At 42.4% G+C, this 20,849-nt stretch overlaps 2 protein-coding genes across 3 annotated transcripts in view; one reads left to right on the top strand and one right to left on the bottom strand.

Moving 5' to 3' along the window:
• The first annotated feature begins 7,543 nt into the window (after positions 1–7,543).
• LOC115184522 (collagen alpha-1(VI) chain) overlaps positions 7,544–20,849 on the top strand; it is a 43,842-nt gene continuing 30,536 nt past the window's right edge. Inside the window, exons 1-9 of one of the 2 annotated variants that reach the window (XM_029745374.1) lie at positions 7,544–7,726; positions 8,241–8,383; positions 13,411–13,540; positions 16,640–16,846; positions 17,712–17,868; positions 18,407–18,520; positions 18,674–18,694; positions 18,883–18,903; positions 19,058–19,102. In XM_029745374.1, coding sequence (XP_029601234.1) covers positions 7,710–7,726; positions 8,241–8,383; positions 13,411–13,540; positions 16,640–16,846; positions 17,712–17,868; positions 18,407–18,520; positions 18,674–18,694; positions 18,883–18,903; positions 19,058–19,102 — 855 coding nt within the window. In that variant the 5' untranslated portion in view covers positions 7,544–7,709. The remainder of the gene's footprint in view (positions 7,727–8,240; positions 8,384–13,410; positions 13,541–16,639; positions 16,847–17,711; positions 17,869–18,406; positions 18,521–18,673; positions 18,695–18,882; positions 18,904–19,057; positions 19,103–20,849) is intronic. The other variant, XM_029745381.1, reaches the window with a different exon arrangement.
• LOC115184539 (mitochondrial import inner membrane translocase subunit Tim13) lies at positions 8,980–10,233 on the bottom strand. Its single transcript, XM_029745389.1, has one exon. The coding sequence runs from the start codon at positions 10,159–10,161 to the stop codon at positions 9,874–9,876; it is 288 nt and encodes a 95-aa protein (XP_029601249.1). The 5' UTR covers positions 10,162–10,233; the 3' UTR covers positions 8,980–9,873.

The raw sequence follows: 20,849 nt of genomic DNA, 5'->3' as shown, positions 1-20,849 counted from the left end.
ATCTCAATCCCATTGAGCACGTCTGGGACCTGTTGGATCGGAGGGTGAGGGCTTGGGCCATTCCCCCCAGAAATGTCTGGGAAATAGCAGGTGCCTTGGTGGAAGAGTGGGGTAACATCTCACAGCAAGAACTGGCAAATCTGGTGCAGTCCATGAGGAGGAGATGCACTGCAGTACTTAATGCAGCTGTGGTGGCCACACCAGATACTGACTGTTACTTTTGATTTTGACCCCCCCCCCCCCCCCCCCCCTTTGTTCAGGGACACATTATTCCATTCCTGTTAGTCACATGTCTCATGTCTCAGTTTTCTCAGTTGTTGAATCTTGTTATGTTCATACAAATATTTACACATGTAAAGTTTGCTGAAAATATACGCAGTTGACAGTGAGAGGACATTTATATCAAGCAAGTATTTTTGTATTCCACAAGTATTATCAGATATACTGTTTTATACAGATAATGATTAGACTGAAGTTACAAATGTTTGTAAACACTCCAATACATTTAGTTTACACAGAAGTAGTGCACTGGGTTTTTACTTGTCCTGTATTTGCATAGGCTGTGTGTTCGATTCAAAATAGTCAATCTGGAAACATCTGAATAAAGGCAGTGTGGCGGTTAGTATGGTTGAACCTTGTTTTGTAAATTTAAGTGATCGGCACTGGCAGCTCGTGGACATTGCACACAACTCAGTTGACTTGCGTCCAAGTGTGTATGTTGAAAATGTGACATCAAGCTTTATATCTGTCAGGAATCCTCCCTCTCTGTGAAAATAATGTTCACCATTTGAGTTATCAGAATCTATAATCTGGAATAAAACATGGCCTAGAGGCATCTAGTCTGATTGAAGACAGACTTCCCTTCTCTTTCTCTCTATCTCCTCATCTGTTCTACTCCCCTCCCTTCCCATCTCTGGTTCATGTCATAAATCATAAGGCCCTGGGTAAGTGCCTCCTATAGATTTACGGGACCATGCTGCGTTCACTCATCTCCCATTCATTCATTAAACACTCTGGCTCTATCCAGAGACAGCCCCTCACAGCATCCTCAGAGACAGCCCTTACAGCATCCTCAGAGACAGCCAGCTACTCACAGCATCCTCAGAGACTGCCAGCCACTCACAGCATCCTCAGTGACAGCCAGCCTCTCACAGTATCCTCAGAGACAGCCAGCCAGCCTCTCACAGTATCCTCAGAGACAGCCAGCCAGCCTCTCAGCATACTGAGAGACAGCCAGCCCCTCACAGAATCCTCGGAGACAGACAGACCCTCACAGAATCCTCAGAAACAGCCCCTCACAGCATCCTCAGAGAAAGCCAGCCAAGTGTTTTTCTTACATTTTTTTAACAATTTCTTTTTGTTACAGTATAAAACATCCACATACAAACGAGAACATACAGACGCACACAAACATTCACAAAATCATCCCTACCCAGACCCCCCTGCTCACACCCCCATCTCCAGTGCCTGTGTCACTCTCCGCCACATTACCTCAAACTGCACCATTTTGTTTCTCTCCGTCTTCGCCCACACGCTTTCAACATTTAGATAATAACGCATTTGACCGTTCAATTGTGTTACTGCTGGAAGATTGGTTGATTTCCAGTTAAGTATAGTTTTTTTTTAAAGATTATTCACAAGCAAAATTTTGTCCAATCTATGTTGTATCTCACTGCACGCTCATTTGCCATGTCTTGAAATATGCAGACAGGAGGATTAAAATACATTTACATTGTAATACAGCCAACTTCCTAACTCCGCCCATAACTTTGGGATATTATAGCATTCCCAGAATGCATGGATTACTGAGGAATTGTTAGTTTTACTTTTAAGACATTACTCTGCCTTGTGCTGTAGAATTTGTGATTCTATACAATTTCAGTTGTTTTTAAATCTTGGTAGATTATATATTTTTCTAAGAGATTGTCAGTTGGAAAGTGTGCATATTTCCACAAACAGCTCAGACCATGGGTATGCACAAATTGTCATCTACTATCTCACATAGTATGTCGTATAATATGTATTTTACTTTTATCACAGTATATAGGCCTAAATCATAGCCTAATCACATCATATTACCTTCCCTATATATATGTCACTCCCTTTAGGTCTTTCCCCAGGTGTCGTTGTTTCTATTTCAGTTTCATGTCTGTGTGCTGTTAGTGTTTCTGGTTTGGATGATGTTTATTTTATTAAAACACTCACTCCCTGAACTTGCTTCCCGACTCTCAGCGCATATCGTTACAGCAGGACATGTCTCTCCTTGTTTGACATGACTGGTTTATTACCGCTACACAACAAATGTTAAGCTACCATTTTTCCGTCTCTCATTCAGTAAGCATCCTCGAAAGTAAATAGACCGGTAGCCTATTTAACACATTTGACAATATGGGTATAGTAGCCTATTGCTGTGAGATAGGAGAGTGACTTCATAGCCTATTTCATCTCAGAGCCTATACCAAGTCAGGAACTGCGAAGGCCAAACATGCATATACATGCATCCCGCATGCAACCTGGCTGCCACAACTGACAGACTATCATGCTCCAAAGTGTGGATGGAAACGTTCAGCATGGTGGGCTGAACAACAACATGGTAGACAGGGGCAAATATTTCCACAATCACTCAAAGTAAATTGCACACTGGTATTCTTGTTCAACATTTAGTTGATCAATAGATGATTGTATCTCCTAACTTCCATTATGTTAGCCTGAGGGCCAAACAGGCCCACCTGAGACAAAGACCAGTCCATATCAGATTTGAATTGCATGCTGCAGGCACTTATCTGCATGTGAACTTATTCTTAGTGGAGGCTGCTAACAATGGCCGGAACGGCGCAAATGGAATGGCATCAAACACCTGGAAACCATGTATTTGATACCATTCCACTGATTCCACTCCAGTCATTACCACGAGCCTGAGCTCCCCAATTAAGGGGCCACCAAACTCCTGTGTTAGAGCAAGAGATTTCTGTTTTTCTCATGTCTGAGGAAATGAGAAATCAAATCAAATCAAATCAAATGTATTTATATAGCCCTTCGTACATCAGCTGAAATCTCAAAGTGCTGTACAGAAACCCAGCCTAAAACCCCAAACAGCAAGCAATGCATGTGAAAGAAGCACGGTGGCTAGGAAAAACTCCCGAGGAAAAACTCCCTAGAAAGGCCAAAAACCTAGGAAGAAACCTAGAGAGGAACCAGGCTATGAGGGGTGGCCAGTCCTCTTCTGGCTGTGCCGGGTGGATATTATAACAGAACATGGTCAAGATGTTAAAATGTTCATAAATGACCAGCATGGTCAAATAATAATAATCATAGTAGTTGTCGAGGGTGCAACAAGCACGTCCGGTGAACAGGTCAGGGTTCCGTAGCCGCAGGCAGAACAGTTGAAACTGGAGCAGCAGCATGGCCAGGTGGACTGGGGACAGCAAGGAGTCATCATGCCAGGTAGTCCTGAGGCATGGTCCTAGGGCTCAGGTCCTCCGAGAGAAAGAAAGAAAGAGAGAAAGAGAGAATTAGAGAGAGCATATTTAAATTCACACAGGACACCGGATAAGACAACAGAATACTCCAGATGTAACAGACTGACCCTAGCCCCCCGACACATAAACTACTGCAGCATAAATACTGGAGGCTGAGACAGGAGGGATCAGAAGACACTGTGGCCCCATCCGATGATACCCCCGGACAGGGCCAAACAGGCAGGATATAACCCCACCCACTTTGCCAAAGCACAGCCCCCACACCACTAGAGGGATGTCTACAACCACCAACTTACCGTCCGAAGACAAGGCCGAGTATAGCCCACAAAGATCTCCGCCATGGCACAACCCAAGGGGGGGGCGCCAACCCAGACAGGAAGACCACGTCAGTGACTCAACCCACTCAAGTGACGCACCCCTGTCATGGACGGCATGGAAGAACACCAGTAAGTCAGAGACTCAGCCCCTGTAATAGGGTTAGAGGCAGAGAATCCCAGTGGAAAGAGGGGAACCGGCAAGGCAGAGACAGCAAGGGCGGTTCGTTGCTCCAGCCTTTCCGTTCACCTTCACACTCCTGTGCCAGACTACACTTAATCATAGGACCTACTGAAGAGATAAGTCTTCAGTAAAGACTTAAAGGTTGAGACTGAGTCTGCGTCTCTCACATGGGTAGGCAGACCATTCCATAAAAATGGAGCTCTATAGGAGAAAGCCCTACCTCCAGCCGTTTGCTAAGAAATTCTAGGGACAATTAGGAGGCCTGCGTCTTGTGACCGTAGCGTACGTGTAGGTATGTACGGCAGGACCAAATCGGAAAGATAGGTAGGAGCAAGCCCATGTAATGCTTTGTAGGTTAGCAGTAAAACCTTGAAATCAGCCCTTGCCTTAACAGGAAGCCAGTGTAGGGAGGCTAGCACTGGAGTAATATGATCACATTTTTTGGTTCTAGTCAGGATTCTAGCAGCCGTATTTAGCACTAACTGAAGTTTGTTTAGTGCTTTATCCGGGTAGCCGGAAAGTAGAGCATTGCAGTAGTCCAGCCTAGAAGTAACAAAAGCATGGATACATTTTTCTGCGTCATTTTAGGACAGAAAGTTTCTGATTTTTGCAATGTTACGTAGATGGAAAAAAGCTGTCCTTGATATATTCTTCAAAAGAGAGATCAGGGTCCAGAGTAACGCCGAGGTCCTTCACAGTTTTATTTGAGACGACTGTACAACCATCCAGATTAATTGTCAGATTCAACAGAAGATCTCTTTGTTTCTTGGGACCTAGAACAAGCATGTCTGTTTTGTCCGAGTTTAAAAGTAGAAAGTTTGCAGCCATCCACTTCCTTATGTCTGAAACACAGGCTTCTAGCGAGGGCAATTTTGGGGCTTCACCATGTTTCATTGAAATGTACAGCTGTGTGTCGTCCGCATAGCAGTGAAATTTAACATTATGTTTTCGAATGACATCCCCAAGAGGTAAAATATATAGTGAAAACAATAGTGGTCCTAAAACGGAACCTTGAGGAACACCGAAATGTACAATTGATTTGTCAGAGGACAAACCATTCACAGAGACAAACTGATATCTTTCTGACAGATAAGATCTAAACCAGGCCAGAACTTGTCCATGTAGACCAATTTGGGTTTCCAATCTCTTCAAAAGAATGTGGTGATCGATGGTATCAAAAGCGGCACTAAGATCTAGGAGCACGAGGACAGATGCAGAGCCTCGGTCTGACGTCATTAAAAGGTCATTTACCACCTTCACAAGTGCAGTCTCAGTGCTATGATGGGGTCTAAAACCAGACTGAAGCGTTTCGTATACATTGTTTGTCTTCAGGAAGGCAGTGAGTTGCTGTGCAACAGCTTTTTCAAAAGTTTTTGAGAGGAATGGAAGATTCGATATAGGCCGATAGTTTTTTAGAATTTCTGGGTCAAGATTCGGCTTTTTCAAGAGAGGCTTTATTACTGCCACTTTTAGTGAGCTTGGTACACATCCGGTGGATAGAGAGCCGTTTATTATGTTCAACATAGGAGGGCCAAGCACAGGAAGCAGCTCTTTCAGTAGTTTAGTTGGAATAGGGTCCAGTATGCAGCTTGAGGGTTTGGAGGCCATGATTATTTTCATCATTGTGTCAAGAGATATAGTACTAAAACACTTTAGTATCTCCCTTGATCCTAGGTCCTGGCAGAGTTGTGCAGACTCAGGACAATGGAGCTTTGGAGGAATACCCAGATTTAAAGAGGAGTCCGTAATTTGCTTTCTAATGATCATGATCTTTTCCTCAAAGAAGTTCATAAATGTATTACTGCTGAAGTGAAAGCCATCCTCCATTTGCGAATGCTGCTTTTTAGTTAAATTTGCGACAGTATCAAAAATAAATTTTGGATTGTTCTTATTTTCCTCAATTAAGTTGGAAAAATAGGATGATCGAGCAGCAGTGAGGGCTCTTCGATACTGCACGGTACTGTCTTTCCAAGCTAGTCGGAAGACTTCCAGTTTGGTGTGGCGCCATTTCCTTTCCAATTTTCTGGAAGCTTGCTTCAGAGCTCATGTATTTTCTGTATACCAGGGAGCTAGTTTCTTATGACAGATGTTTTTAATTTTTAGGGGTGCAACTGCAACTAGGGTATTGCACAAGGTTAAATTGAGTTCTTCGGTTAGGTGGTTAACTGATTTTTGTCCTCTGACGTCCTTGGGTAGGCAGAGGGAGTCTGGAAGGGCATCAAGGAATATTTGGGTTGTCTGAGAATTTATAGCACGACTTTTAATGCTCCTTGGTTGGGGTCTGAGCAGATTATTTGTTGCAATTGTAAACGCAATAAAATGGTGGTCCGATAGTCCAGGATTATGAGGTAAAACATTAAGATCCACAACATTTATTCCATGGGACAAAACTAGGTCCAGAGTATGACTGTGGCAGTGAGTAGGTCCAGAGACATGTTGGACAAAACCCACTGAGTCGATGATGGCTCCGAAAGCCTTTTGGAGTGGGGTCTGTGGACTTTTCCATGTGAATGTTAAAGTCACCAAAAATTAGAATATTATCTGCTATGACTACAATATCCGATAGGAATTCAGGGAACTCAGTAAGGAACACTGCATATGGCCCAGGAGGCCTGTAAACAGTAGCTATAAAAAGTGAGTGAGTAGGCTGCATAGATTTCATGACTAGAAGCTCAAAAGACAAAAACGTCATTGTTTTTTTTGTTGTTGTAAATTTAAATTTGCTATCGTAAATGTTAGCAACACCTCCGCCTTTGCCGGATGCACGGGGGGTATGGTCACTAGGGTAACCAGGGGGTGAGGCCTCATTTAACACAGTAAATTCATCAGGCTTAAGCCATGTTTCAGTCAGGCCAATCACATCAAGATTATGATCAGTGATCAGTTCATTGACTATAACTGCCTTGGAAGTGAGGGATCTAACATTAAGTAACCCAATTTTGAGATGTGAAGTATCACAATCTCTTTCAATAATGGCAGGAATGGAGGAGGTCTTTACATTAAAAAATCTATTGTACATTAAAAAACAATTTACCAGGACACTTTGACACAGCTTTTAGCTTCAGTGTTGCATAAGAGTGAGATAGAAAATGTAGCTGGGTGCTTGACTCGTCAATGTTTCCATCAAGGCCAAGTTTATAGCAATGAAAGGACTCCTTCAGGTCTGATCTGGGGAGAGCCACATGCTATTTGAGATCCATTACATTGTTTAGATTGGACTTTGCAGACACTTGAATCTAACAACTTTAGCCATGAACTGTGTTCTCATTCTTCGCACAGTCTTGTTCAGTTGACTGAGTCAGACCTCCATGTAATTCTGAGGTGAAGACTGTGAGATTGTTATAATGTGAGGAAGTGCATCCTGTAGAAACTTCTCTAAGAGGACATTGAACCTTCAGAGGGCCTTGAATCGTCACTACTGGCAACGTTTTTAGGCCACACAGCGATACACACATCCACATCCAAAATGAGTTTAAAAAACAGCAAAGATTGCACTGTGTGCTATGTATTTGTGTAGCCTACTTTATTAAATCCCCTGTAATTGACTCTATCGGCCTCAGTAGAAGCTGCTGTAAGGTAGCAGTAAGGATTGTGTGGGGTGTAAACTGTATGAGATGGGAGGATACTTTGCAGGTGAGCCCCACCCTCTCCTGTTGCACAGACCACTAGCAGAGAGAGCAGAAAACACACCTGGACAACCCAAACCTGTGGGATATTCACATTTTAACACATATGCAAAAAAGAGAAAGGTAAGAAATGCCACTTTATTAAACGCATACGTATTCTAAAGTGCTTAGAACCTACCACTGGTCACTTTAGAAGAGTTTGGAACAAATACATTTGTCAGTTTAGAACCATACCACTTGTCTTTAGAATGGTAAGGAAACCTCTCCGTTGTTAAGTGTGGATTCAATGGGAATAGACATGAAATTCAACACTTGTATGCATCTGAAGTGAAGTCATAAGCAATATGCACCAAAGCATTTGGAAATACCAGTGTTGGAAAATAATTTGTCAATCTTTTTTTTTTTTAACAATGTACTTTGTTTCAAAAAGCATTTACTCTTGTTGACTTGAAGGTAGGTAGTAGGTACCGATGTTGACTGAGGAAAATTCTGATGCATTTATATTTGGATGATGATTACAAAGGCCAACAACAGGATGTATGGAGGCTGGGTGTGAAGAGGGGTTTCAGGCTTTGACCACCCAAGCTGGATGTGCTTAAACATTCTCTTTTTATTTCATATTTTTCTTTGGCCTAAGTTCTCCTGAAGTCCCTTCTCCCCTGAGTCTCCAGAGGGCCTCTCCCATGATGAACCTGACCGGTGCTATTCTACTTCTCTCGTTGGTGTCGCTAGTCCACGGTGCCTGCTCTCTCAGTGGGAGGAACAGAGGAGACCTCTATGGTAGGCTATCAAGCCAAGCTGTAGCTGAGTAGCCTTGCTCTCCAGCCCACTCTTTTTTACTTAGCAAGATGTTATGCTAATGCTTAATATCTGTTGAACATTTACCAAAGCAAAGCATAAAACACAAGAATCCTTAATGTTGCCAAGTGATAGGGTAGTACATATTAATTTAGATGCACTTTAAAGGGCAACTCCATCACATTTCAACTTCATTTTCATCATCTCCTGCACCGTACCATTGTCAACACGTGATAACAACACGTCTACTTTTTAAATATAATTTAAAAAAAGTGAAAACATTCTACCCGATGACATCATCAAAAGTTTAAACATTTTAAAAACAGTGATTTTAGAACACTATTACATTTACATTACATTTTAGTCATTTAGCAGACGCTCTTATCCAGAGCGACTTACAGTAGTGAATGCATACATTTCATTATTTTTTAAATTTTTTTCTGTGCTGGCCCCCCGTGGGAATCAAACCCACAACCCTGGTGTTGCAAACACCATGCTCTACCAACTGAGCTACAGGGAAGGCTACATAGCTTCTAGAAGCTGTTCAGGCACTACATGAAATATGATAGCCACTCTGGTTCCTCAAGCAACAGAACATTTATTCATTTTCAAAGGACAAAAACAGCAATTTGACAAATTTCATCTGGATTTATTTACTTCTGACAAGTGAAAAAGGCCATTCCAGTCAGTCACAAACACCTCAGTCCTCTGAGCAGCACCCACCGTTCAGCATTCACAGGCCATTTCTTTTTACTTCTCTACACAAGTCAAAGGGCTGAATGAAGTGGAGCTGTTCCCAGAAATCTGACAAACCAAGCACACAAAGCCAGCTGGGTTCAACACAAAGTCTGCACCACAGCAGACCTTGTTAAAACAGACCCACTACTGTGGTGGGCAGATAGAGTGACAACTGGAATGAAAGTCTTGACAATACTGTTTTGTTCTCAACACGTATTCTGATATAGGATTCTTTGCCTTGGCCGGGTTCACAGTTATGAAAACAAAAACTTGTTCCTCAATTATTCCCCATGAGAGAAACTAGGTTTACAGAGGAAAGCGGTGGTAAAATAAACCTTACCTAACCTCTTCAGGGAAATGTTTCACCCACACAAACATAGCCACAGCCTGTGACAAACTGAAGAATGGGGACCTGGCACTGAACTTAAGGGGACAGTTACAGAGAGTAGACTAGTTTAGAGAGTGATTGAAAAGTGACATAATTGCAGAAAATCTTTTCTAATGAAAATGAATTCATGACTCTTGTAATAAAAATAAAAATTATAGAAGATATCCATTTGTTAAACTATCCTTTAGTGAAAGGAGAATGTCCACAAGTATTATGGCTGCTGTTCACAAGGTCTGCAAACCAAACCTGTCCGTGAGGTGTTGTGTGTGTCAGCCACTACCATTAACACCTTCCCTGCCATATGTTTTGGCTTTGCTAAGGTGTGGCTGGCAGAGTAGGATGATGTTCATATACGAGCCCTTTCCCTCTGTAGTCTGGAATTGTAGGCACGGGACACAGTATTCCATGCATCCATATATCGATCCATGCACATAGCGATGCATTTCTGTTCAGAGTTATCCAACGTGCCTCCTGGTTTGCCTATGCATTTCTTGAAGCATTTGTCTGTCATCCTCTGCAAGAGCTCTTGCGCATTAGCCACCGCAATCTGGACCTTCACTTGCTCCATGATTGTCCCGGTGTCCATTTTACCGGACCCAGCACCCGATGAAAAGTCGGACCCAAATCCGTCCATAACTAATTGTAATAGCTAACATTAATTTAAAGAAATTCAACTGTAGCTACCTAACAACACGTGTAGCTCTTGCAACCATTTCAACAAGTTGCCCTTGAAACGAGATCATTCGATCACGTGACTTCCTGTGAGATTGGCGGTGTAACGGGTGTCGTAAGGATCAGACCAAAACGCAGCGGGAACATGTATACTCATCTTCTTTTTAATGTGAAGAAGGAAAAACAAACAAATCACGTATACAAAACAAACAAATGACACTAACAGTCCTATCAGGTGCTCAGACACTAAACAGGAGACAACTACCCACCAATACCATAGAACAAACACCTCTCTTAAATAAGACCTTCAATTAGAAGCAACGAGGAGCAGCTGCTTCCAATTGAAGGTCAACCCCATTAATTAAACATAGACATAGAACGACTAGAACTAACATAGAAATAAACTAATAAGAACATAGCCCAAAAACCCCGGAACACTCTAAACAAACACCCCTCTTACATAATAACATAACCCAACAAACCCCGAACCACATAAAACAAACACCCCCTGCCACGTCCTGACCAAACTACAATAACAAATAACCCCTTTACTGGTCAGAACGTGACAGGCGGTGACGTGGTGATCAAGAAAAATAGCCTCCCTCTGGCTAGAAACTCGTTGAAGGTTTTGAAAATCACAGTTTTTTTGTTTTTTTATCTTACCTGTGATGCCAGAGAACCATTTCTTTGGATTTCTTTCCTCTTATCTTGTTAACCACAGATCATATAAATGCGCAATTTTCACATACAGTGCATTCGGAAAGTATTAAAACCCCTTTATTGTTTCAAAATGTTGTTACGTTACAGCCTTATACTAAAATGTATTAAATTATTTTTAACTTACAATACCCCACAATGACAAAGCAAAGACAGGTTTTTAGAAATGTTTGCAAATAAAAAAACTGAAATATCACATTTACATAAGTATTCAGACCCTTTACTCAGTACTTTGTTGAAGCACCTTTCGCAGCAATTACAGCCTTGAGTCTTCTTGGGTATAACTCTACAAACTTGGCACACCTGTATCTGGGGAGTTTCTCCCATTGTTCTCTGCAGATCTTCTCAAGCTCTGTCAGGTTGGATGGGGAGTGTCGCTGCACAGCTATTTTCAGGTCTCTCCAGTGATGTTCGATCGGGTTCAAGTCCGGGCTCTGGCTGGGCCACTCAAGGATATTCAGAGACTTGTCCCGAAGCCACTCTTGCATTGTCTTGGCTGTGTGCTTAGGGTCGTTGTCCTGTTGGAAGGTGAACCTTCACCACAGTCTGAGCTCCTGAGCGCTCTGGAGCAGGTTTTCACCAAGGAGCTCTCTGTACTTTGCTCCGTTCATCTTTCCCTCGATCTTGACTAGTCTCACAGTCCCTGCCACTGAAAAATATCCCCACAGTATGATGCTACCACCACCATTCTTCACCGTAGGGATGGTGCCAGGTTTCCTCCAGACGTGACGCTTGGTATTCAGGCCACAGAGTTCCATCTTGGATTCATTAGACCAGAGAATCTTGTTTCTCATGGTCTGAGAGTCTTTAGGTTCCTTTTGGCAAACTCCAAGTCTGGCCACTCTACCATAAAGGCCTAATTGGTGGAGTGCTGCAGAGTTAGTTGTCCTTCTGGAAGGTTCTCCCATCTCCACAGAGGAAATCTGGAGCTCTTTCAGATTGACCATCGGGTTCATTGTCACCTCACTGACCAAGGCCCTTCTCCCCATTTTTGCAAGTCTCGTAGTAAAGGGTCTGAATACGTATGTAAATAAGGTATTTCAGTTTTCTATCTTTTATACATTTGCAAAAATGTCAAAAAACTGTTTTCACTTTGTACTGTGTGTAGATTGTTGAGGGAAAAAAATGTATTCAATACATTTTAGAATAAGGCTGTAACGTAACAAAATCAAGGGATCTGAATACTTTCTGAATAGACAGTTGTTTCGTGCTGGAGATGATATATGATTTTGGAAAGTGGCCAAATTGATTAACCAAACCCAAATGTACTCAACCCCTGTAATAGAAAACAGAGGGAGGTCAGTAAATCTTGTTGTCAGTCAATATCCTCTGAGCAGTCGTTAAATAGGAGGTTGCATGTAATCTCTCTTCTACAACATGTTGATATATGGAGTACCTGTGTAATAAGACATCTTTGGATTGAACCAGTCATTTCTCTCTATGCCTGTATAGGGCTAAAGCTTTGTTCACACTGCAGGCCTTAATGCTCCATTTTTTTTTTAAATCCATTCTGGAAAACTGACTCTCCAAACACTGTGACCAAATTGGATTTGTGTTCAGAAAGAATTCTATGCTAGTTGTTATAGCAACGACCAGTGGTGTAAAGTAATTATGTAAAAAATACTTTAAAGTCCTACTTAAGTAGTTTTTTTTCTTCATTATCTATATATTTTTTTATTGACTACTTTTACTTTTACTCCACTACATTCCTAAAGAAAATATGTAAATTCTACACCCATAAATTATCCCTGACACCCAAAAGTACTCATTACATTTCAAATGTTCAGCCAGGACAGCAATATCCAATTCACGCACATACTGTATCAATATAATACGTTGTCATCCCTACTGCCTCTGATCTGGTGGACTCACTAAACACAAGTACTGCCTTTGTCATTCATGTCTGAGTGTTGGAGTGTGCCCCTGACTAGCCGTACATTTAAAAAAAAATACAATTGTTCCGTCTGGCTTGCTTAATATAAGGAATTTGATGTATAGCATTTACTTTTTACTTTTACTCAAGTATGACAATGAGTATGTTTTCCACACTGTACTTAATTAAGTACATTTAAAACCAGATACTTTTAGACTTTTACTCAAGTAATATTTTACTGGGGGACTTTCACTTTCATCCCATTTAAAAATGATCCTTGGCTTAGTTGGCTATAAAGAATCAGTTCTTCAGAAATTCTTGGGAATTGAGCTTACCAGTGGGAATTCCACATAATGTCTGTTCATGGATTTTTTTTCATAGTTCCTTTCTTTTTGTAAATGACTAAGACAGAGTACATTTTCATCATATGTGTTGAAAACTGTACTGAAGTTGAATTTAACCAGAAGAGTCAGTTCAATGAAAAAAAAGCCTGTTTCAGTATCCAGAAAAAAATGAATAAAAACTATATTGAACACAGTATCACCGTTTTTTAAAATATTTTGTACATTTTTTTTATGCCATGTCAAATCTAACATTATCCTCCCCTTCCTATTTCCCCAGACTGCCCAGCAGATGTGTACATTGTTCTGGACACCTCAGAGAGTGTGGCGCTGAGAGCCAAGCCCTACGGCTCCTTTGTTGATCAGATCAAGCAGTTTGCCCTGGACTTTGTGGACCAGCTCAACACTAGGTGTGTATCACCTCCATACTGACAGTTTTAGCTACATGACTGGTATTCATTAAGAAATTATGTGGTTAACAATGGGTGCTTTCAGGTCCCTTACTTCAATTCATGACATTTGGCAACTAAACGGTAATTAATGCTACGTAGTAATGATTATGGCGAGCTTGCCAAGAGAAATCAAGTGTCACGTTAGCGACAAGGCTTCTGGGAAACTCGCACCTGGCCGTTTATTCACCCCACAGACTGTAACACAGACCAAACAATATCAATCCTCCTACAGAGGCTTCCATTGGCATACCTCCTGTTTCATTCCTTAAACTACTCTCTGTGATCATTATTAAAAAATACAGTCATATTGTACCAGTAAATTCACCACACACTCAGACCCACCCTGATAAGCTACATGCAGAATGACCATTGATAGCTGCTCTGGGCAGTAGTGTTCTCCTGACAATGTGTTGTTGATGGTCATCTCAGGAGGTCTGCCTCACTACATGCAGTCTAATGAACACGGTTGTGTGTTGACCTCTGTGTGAACTGTGGTTCTACAGTGATGAATCAGGGCTGAGAGGTAGTGTATGAGAACAGCTTCTCTCTTTACATGGTGCTCAGGGTTGCATTAATAAACTGCTCTTGGAAAAGCACAAGCATACTGCTGTGGGCTAAAACAGGGTCACACAGAGTGTTTCTTGTTGGTCTTAAACAAATCTACTTTGAAACAAAAGTATACACCTCACACACATGGTTATGGGCTTAAAAAAAGAAGACACCTGTACCATGTCAGATATTATCAGGTATGAAAGTAAGAAAAAAGAGACTGGGAAAAGCAGGAGCTGAGAACAAAAACGCTGGTTGACTTGACAAACAAGACGAACTGGCAACAGACAAACAGAGAACACAGGTATAAATACACAGGGGATAATGGGGAAGATGGGCGACACCTGGAGGGGGGTGGAGACAATCACAAAGACAGGTGAAACAGATCCGGGTGTGACAGATATAGAGTTAAAATGTATTACATTTTGAGTTCGCATCCCAATATTACACTTTATATACATCTCAGAAAAATATAACAAAACCGTTTGACATTAAAACACCGGAGTTTCAGCAGTAAAAAAATAAACGTTTATTCATTATGAAATGATGACAAATATGAATAACATTCCATCCATGAGGCCACTGGAGGGCGATTTGGTCATTTGACTGAAGGAAAGCGGTCTACGGAGGCCAAGACAACTCATCTTGTTGAACTACAAAACGCATTGGGCTTTTGCTAAGACCAGCGGTATTTATACAGATGCTGCAACTTATCTATTATAAATCGTAATAGACTTGCTTTTGCCATCCCACTGTTCGGAAACAGTGCAACTATTACAGTTAAAATATTTGAGCTGTGTTTTCTGTGGCCCATACCGATACGTTTCATCACTGAATACCTGTGTGTGTGCATGTGTGTATGCGTGCGTGCGTCAGTGTGTGTGCGCGTGTGTGCGTGCGTCAGTGTGTGTGTGTGTGTGTGTGTGTGTGTGTGTGTGTGTGTGTGTGTGTGTGTGTGTGTGTGTGTGTGTGTGTGTGTGTGTGTGTGTGTGTGTGTCTGTGTGTGTGCGTCAGTGTGTGTGGGTGTGTTAATAACTAACAAGCTCAGACAGGCAGCCAGTGTGATGAGTGACTGTGCGTGTTTGTTCAGTGCAGCCATTTCTGAATCATTCGCCCAGAAAAGGTTTGGGGTTTACCTTTGGGGCACTGACCTGCATTCCTGACTGAAAGGTTGATATCTTATCTCCATCTAATAAAGTCTCACCTTACAGCTAAGGAGTTGTGCTCCTGAAGTTGAGAGGACCTGATGAATGACGTCTTCACGTGATAAGAATTACACATATAAGAGAACAACACTTTCAGTCATTGTCACGCTCTGACCTATGAGAGCTGTTTTTCTCTGGTTAGTTAGGTCAGGGTGTGATTTGGGTGGGCAGTCTATGTTTTTTGTTTCTATGTTTTGTTGTTGTTTTTCTATTTCTAGGTTGAGTTTTGGATGATCTCCAATTAGAGGCAGCTGGTTCGTGTTGTCTCTAATTGGAGATCATATTTTAGTTGGGGTTTGTCTATGGGGTTTTGTGGGTAGTTGTTTTCCATTTTGTGAGTATCACCTGGCGGAACTGTTGGCTGTCGTTTTGTTGTTTTTGTTTAAGTGTTATCATTAAAGTAAATATGAGCACTCTACACGCCGCGCCTTGGTCCCCTTTATACGACCCTCGTTACAGTCATGCAGGCGCACAGTGAGGTTTGTCATTATCTGACATTTATTGAATTGGGGCCCATGTTTTGGAGAAGCCCTGTAATTCAAGACATTGTTGTACAATAAAATACCATCAGCTCAATGTTTATAAAGGAACGATAAATGTTTGCACTGAGTCCAAGTATGCCGTTTGCCAAAGATCATGGTGTATCCACTAATGTGTCTGACTCAGCACAACTTCTTTGCAAAACAGCCAATATAGTAGATTTTTTTTTGGGGGGGGGGGGGGTGTGATCCATTAGTGATGTGATCCTACTGAAGTATGCAAAATTCTACTGGCCTAAAGTTTAACGAGCCAAAGAACACCTAGTTCTACACAGCTCCTGGTTCTTGACACGGTTGGTTGAGTATTTATGTATCTTTCATTGACTTCATCAGAATAGCAACTGCCTGATGGTTTGATTGGGTACTGGAGAAAATAGCAGGAGGACAATGGGTCACACGGGGGGCCAGTACGGAAAAAACAATTGAAATGTATGTATTCACTACTGTAAGTCGCTCTGGATAAGAGCGTCTGCTAAATGACTAAAATGTAAAAAAATGTAAATGTGCTTGGGGCTTGGCAAGACGGCACACTTGTAATAGATTTTTTCTATCAGGTTTTAGTACCACTTTCTCCCCTCTGGGAATCAATACATCATTCCTATGAATGAACTCCCTGCCTTCTGATCTGCAGGCAGTAAATTAAATGCTGGTGATTTAGGGGAATTGTCCCTGTAGATACCTGTAGTGCATGTAGATCAGAGGTAACTCGCTTTTTGTCACGCTTTGTGTGCCATTGTGACATAGCTCTGCCTGTACTCATCTAGATACTACCGCTGTGAGCGTAACCTGACGTGGAGTGTGGGAGTGCTGCACTACAGTGATGAGGTAAAGGTGATGAGGGAGCTGACCAGCACCAAGGAGGCCCAAGGAAGAGCTCAGCTGAAGAGAGCCATACAGGACATCCGCTACATCGGCAAGGGAACCCACACCGACTGTGCCATCTCCGTAGCAACTGGGCAGCTAATGACAGGGTGAGTCCATCGATTGTATAAGGGCTCAGGGCCAGACCCAGAGGCAGATGGTTTGAGTATTTGATATTTATTAGTTCCAAAAAGGGTAGGCAAGAGAATGGTCGAGGATAGGTAAAAGGTCAAAACCAGATCAGAGTCCAGGAGGTACAGAGTCGCAGTTAGGCTCAAGGTCAGGGCAGGCAGACTGGTCAGGCAGGCGGTTACGGAGTAAAGAAAACAGGCAAGCGTCAAAACCGGGAGGACTTGCAAAAGAGAGAATAGCAAAAGCAGGATCATGGGAAAAACACACTGGTTGACTTGAAACAGACAAGACGAACTAGCACAGAGAGACAGGAAACACAGGGATAAATACACTGGAGAAAATAAGCGACACCTGGAGGGGCTGGAGACAATCACAAGGACAGGTGAAACAGATCAGGGCGTGACAGATTGGTTGATTGAGTAGTTAGTACCAGTCAATCGATCAGTCAGTCAGTTAGTTAGTCTGTCTGTCTGCATGCATGTATCCATCTCAAATGTGACGTGTGAGAGAGTGTCTTACAGCACATGCATTTTATCCCAATATACCGTGCATGATACTTTGATATTGTGTAATACTTTCCTCCTTCACTTCTATAGTGCCTTTAGGAAAATGCTTTGTTATTTCCACGTTGGAACAGAGTTCAACGTTTTGTCAGGGGCAAGTTAAAAGCACATTTCCTGCATCCTTTCAGGGTGAACACATAGACATTCAAACCTCTACTAGGGAGATGGAGTTCCTCCACAAAGCTTCTGACAAAATAAAGTCTGCTCCACAATTATACAGCAAAGGATCCCGTTTGACTCACACGTTCTGCTTTGTTGTATCTCTTTCTTCAACCCACAGCTCTCCTCTCCATGGCAACAAGTACATGGTGGTGGTGACAGATGGCCACCCGCTGGACGGCTATAAGGAGCCGTGTGGCGGGGTGGCATACACCGTGTCTGAGGCCAGAGCCATGGACATTAATATCTTCAGCGTGGCTATCACTCCGCATCACCTGGTAATCAAGCGGGAATAGAGCTCTGGCTAGAAGTTCCAGGTTGTAGACAGAGAACTTTGTCCTCTGTAGTGACCATGGAAATACAATAACAAATACTGCTCAAACAAACTGGATTGGCTGTAGTCTGACAGTCTGAGTTTTTTTAAATCAAGGATCCCACTGTATTTTATATATTATATATTTATATGTAGTCTTTGTATTCTTCTCTTGCACCTCAAGAATGTGTGGGTATGCCAAAATCCAGGCAGTATCACATCCGGCCGTGATTGGGAGTCCCATAGGGCGGCGCACAATTGGCCCAGCGTCGTCCGGGTTTGGCCGGGGTAGGCCGTCATTGTAAATAAGAATTTGTTCTTAACTGACTTGCCTAGTTAAATAAAGGTTAAATAAAAAAATATACAAATAATTAAAACAATTAAAACAGCATTTTTTACACACAGAGAATGTTTGAGGTAGTTTTTCAGTATTTCAGTATCTGTCTCTGTCTCTAAGGCTCTCTCTCTCTCTCTCTCCCCCCCCACCCTCTCTCTCTCTGCAGGACAACAGACTTGGTTCCATAGCAACAGATGTACAACACACCCATAACATGTCTGCTACTAGTGAGGACCCGCAGGTTGTTAGGAACACCATCAGCTCCATAGTATCTACCATGGTGAGTACACCATCGTCACATAGTTACCATCATACAAGCGGCCATTTTTAAACCAAGGCCCTGTACCTAAATGTCATTTACTGAAGGCCATTTTTTTTTGCCAAAACAGACTATTCTAATCAAATGTCTGTCTCTTCTTTTATGGATCTGTAGTACAAGGATTCTGAATCTGTGGTGAGTTTTTCTTCAGTCTTTTTGATACAAGCATTTCGCTACAACATCTGATAAATATGTGTATGTTACCAATAAAATTTGATTTGATTTGATAGTTCCCGACCAATACAGTGTGATTGTTGTTTGTGATCTCATTTATGAACAGTGATTATAACTGGGGTTGATTTATGTTTATTGTTCCTTTTCAGTGCTGTTCGTTTGAGTGCAAGGTAAGCCTGATCACATTGTCATCATTTTTCAACATGATCTCGCAAAAAACTTCATTACAGACTGTTTGTCTTGATTAATCTGATCTCAGTACAGTCTTAATATGGGGTCCAGTGGAGTCAGAAGTCTTTCTCATCAGTGTTCTTTGTTTCACAGGCTCCCCTGGGATCTCAAGGCCCTGCTGGTGCAGGAGGGGGCGCGGTATGGGGCTCTCTGTTTTCCTTTTAGTTAAAACACCACATTTACATTTACCAGACGCTCGTATCCAGAGCGGCTTACAGGGGCAATTAGGGTTGAGTGCCTTGCTCAAGGGAACATCAACAGATTCAAACCAGCAACCTTTAAGTTACTGGCCCAATGCTTCTGTCTCCCACCTATTGGTTACTGGCCCAATGCTTCTGTCTCCCACCTATCTGTCTCCCACCTATTGGTGAACATTTTGAAAATGTCCCTCGCTGCATTCTTAGATATACTTACCTTACCTTATTACTGATGGTTTGCTAAGCTCCAACTCTCAGTGACTAAGTAAGGGATAAGTAAGCGTTGGGGGGGGGGGGGGGGGGGGGGGGGGGGGGGGGCCTGAGGAACGTTAATCAAACCCTGGTGATTTGGCTCACGTACTGCAGTTCATATACAGTAAGGATTCACAATGTTAACACACGTGTGTGTGTGTGTGTGTGTGTGTGTGTGTGTGTGTGTGTGTGTGTGTGTGTGTGTGTGTGTGTGCGAGTGCGTGTGCGTGTGTGCGTTTATGCACACTGAAAAGGGGGGGGGGGGGGGGGCCTGAGGAACGTTAATCAAACCCTGGTGATTTGGCTCACGTACTGCAGTTCATATACAGTAAGGATTCACAATGTTAACACACGTGTGTGTGTGTGTGTGTGTGTGTGTGTGTGTGTGTGTGTGTGTGTGTGTGTGTGTGTGTGTGTGTGTGTGTGTGCGAGTGCGTGTGCGTGTGTGCGTTTATGCACACTGAAAAGCACATGAAACACATTACTATAAATATGCCAGACATTTATAATCACACAGTATTACAAGGTCAATATCAGGACAGTGAAAGAATGAGTGAAACAGAAAGTACTGATACTGGTTTGAAACCAGATTGATTGAAAGAATGAGTGAAACAGAAAGTACTGATACTGGTTTGAAACCAGATTGATTGAAAAAAAGAGAAGATGGAGTAGACTGGCTTATCCATAAACATGAGATTCAACCTGTGGAGGTCAAGGGTTTAAGCCAGTCGTCTACAGTATCATGGGATGTTTTCCATGCCAGAATAAGATCGCATGGCATGTGCTTTTACTATCAGGGCAAAGAGACGTGTTTCACTCGCTAATGTACATGTGAGAAAGAGAAAAGAGAGTGTGTGTGTGCGTGTGTGTGGTAGTGTCGTGCATGACTGTGTATCAGAGAGATGAGAGAGAGAGTAAGACAAAGGGAAAGACTGATTCTTGATTCAGTAGTATCTTGCCTACAGAGGATCCAGAGCTGCCCCTGCTGTGGTCTGGATTCAAACCAAAGGTTTTAAGGACGGGAGTGGCTTTGCGCCAATACCCAATGGAATGTTAATGAGATGACAATCTTTGCTTTACCAGAACCGTATTCCATGGGGGTGCAGCGTTATGGAACATTGAGATAGAAATATATTACATAGAAAAGCCATGCTTCTATGTCATGTCATGTCCGCTCTGTAACAGACATTTCTATGTGTGATCAGAGTGTTCTCCAGAGTGTGCCCCCAGGCCCGTGTTTACCTGATGGGGACTAATGACTCTGACCTTCTCTGAGTCAGATCTAATCATGGCGTCCAGATGGCCTGCCTAGCCCACTGCTAGTCAACACAGCTCTTGTGTGTTCCAGCCAAGAAATACATTAAAGAGACGAGGAGGTAGTGGAACTGAAAAAGGCTTAGTTTGATTGATTCTATTGTACAGTACCGTGTTCTGTG

Source organism: Salmo trutta, chromosome 3 (assembly GCF_901001165.1).
Source record: "Salmo trutta chromosome 3, fSalTru1.1, whole genome shotgun sequence".
NCBI classification, from domain to species: Eukaryota; Metazoa; Chordata; class Actinopteri; order Salmoniformes; family Salmonidae; genus Salmo; species Salmo trutta.
This window is presented reverse-complemented; position numbering and strand designations above follow the sequence as displayed.

Bases quoted from the DNA above. Each gene is read 5' to 3' on its own strand.
- LOC115184539 (XM_029745389.1), bottom strand. From the start codon at position 10,161: ATGGACGGATTTGGGTCCGACTTTTCATCGGGTGCTGGGTCCGGTAAA.